Source organism: Limulus polyphemus, unplaced genomic scaffold, assembly GCF_000517525.1.
Source record: "Limulus polyphemus unplaced genomic scaffold, Limulus_polyphemus-2.1.2 Scaffold1476, whole genome shotgun sequence".
In the NCBI taxonomy this organism is placed as follows: domain Eukaryota; kingdom Metazoa; phylum Arthropoda; class Merostomata; order Xiphosura; family Limulidae; genus Limulus; species Limulus polyphemus.
Window position 1 is genome coordinate 263,282 of NW_013667086.1, and position 1,877 is coordinate 265,158.

General features: G+C 30.3%; 1 protein-coding gene across 1 annotated transcript in view; it reads left to right on the forward strand.

Moving 5' to 3' along the window:
- The window catches only part of LOC106463763 (popeye domain-containing protein 3-like), a gene marked incomplete at its 3' end in the record, with an annotated part of 26,589 nt that overhangs the window by 12,033 nt on the left and 12,679 nt on the right, over window positions 1-1,877 (forward strand). The window contains exon 2 of the mRNA XM_013923828.2: window positions 1,413-1,515. Within this exon, the coding sequence (XP_013779282.2) occupies window positions 1,413-1,515 (103 nt within the window). The remainder of the gene's footprint in view (window positions 1-1,412; window positions 1,516-1,877) is intronic.

Consider the following 1,877-nt stretch of genomic DNA (forward strand, 5'->3'; position numbering starts at 1 on the left):
CTAAGTTCGTAACACTATACATCTAATTATAATTATATTTTATTGTTTTATTGCCCTTTGAACCATGTTTAACTGCTATCCGTGCCATTATAAGTTGTAAATCACTCGGGGAACATGCAGCTCATGTTACACTATCATATTACATCACCCACGAGCTGCTTGCATGCGTGGTACGTGAGCAATTTTAATTATCTTATTATTATTACTTTTAACTATTCTAGTCTTAAATAGATTAAAAAGATCCGTACTTTTAATTTTAGTTATATTTATAATAATAAATAAAGAATAAATATGAAAAACAAGAAATAAAGTACTTACCCAATCTTAGTTTTTTTTTGCCCTTGATTGTCCATGAGAGTTAAGCCTGATTTTTTTTTAGTGATTATAGTAAAGCACTTAACAATTTTTATTTAATTAAATAATACACCAAAGAATATAAACTAATAACATGCAAAAAGTAGTAAAAATTAACTTTTAAAAAATTTCCTGGCTTTCTAACTATGTGACAAGAGCCGTTAGAAATTAATCTAAGTTAGTTGTTAACTTTCCCACTGGAACGATGCTGCTACTCAGAGTGACATTGATGGTTATCTCTTCAAAATACAATACACCATTTGATACATGAAAACCTTGACTTTCTATTAGTTATAAATAATATATAATGAAATGTAAGAGAGAACTATCAACCAAATGTGAAAGAGAGGATGTGACAGGTGGGTGTGGCAGGAGAGGTCTGATTTTCTCTTTGATAGCTCTGTAGCAAAACAAAATTGAAGGTCATAAAAATTATGGTCTGTTTGAGCAATAAAGAGCATTTTACATTTAATTTCGTACATTTTCGAGGGGGGATGGATAAGATGGGGATCATGACATGCTAAGACAAAATTTGTCACGTGTGTTACACTAGTAGAAATTCAATAATTTTTTTATATATTTCCTTTTAGAATTAAGAGCTTAAAATTTGTACACTATTAAAATATGGATTATTAGCTAAGATCTTATACTATTCTAATTGGTATAACATAAACAGAAAGTAGTTAAATAAGATTTTGAATGTAAGACACTAAAACCTTGTGTCATGCACAGTAAAGGGTAACCGTGCAGATAGGGTTAACAATGATTGACAGAGAATATATTTCATGGTACTAGATTCAATATAATGTCATCATCTTTGTTCGACAGAGAACAAAGTCTGCTCAAATTTTAGAAGTCTTGAATCACTGAATAAACTCTACAGTTTCATTCTACAAACAGAAGTAGTATATGAATAGAATAAATGTTATTGAGACCTGTCTGCAGTATGCTAATTTAGATGTTATAAATAATATGTTGCTAATTTAGATGTTATACGTAATATGCTATCTATCCTAGGATAATTTTAACCTAAATTGCTTCTTTTATAAATTTTTCAGGTTAATTGTTTCCCAAGGAGGACATCAGTTACATATAATAGACAGTCACCAGTTTTTGGATTCGCCTGAATGGTTTGGTGTTACTAGTGATGATTGCTATCAAGTAAGTTAAGTGTGATACTTATTATGTGACTAGCATATAGCCTGTCAAAAATGACTGGACAACTACTATTACCCCACCCCATAGTTTACCCTAACCTCACATTTCATAGCTAACTGAAATGAATAGATTTTGTGAAATCAATCTTGACCAACAAAAAGACACAGAAGTGCAGTCGAGGCAGTCAAACATTGGTAAATTTCTTTGTGAGCCAATCAAAGTTAAGATCATTCCTGAAATGAATTCTTGGTGTATTCATAAAATAATTATTGGTAAAAATCAGTTAAATTAACAACTTGTAATTTATAGAAAAGCCAGTACATTTTGGTAACACTATGTTCCAACAATGGCTTTTATGTCATGTT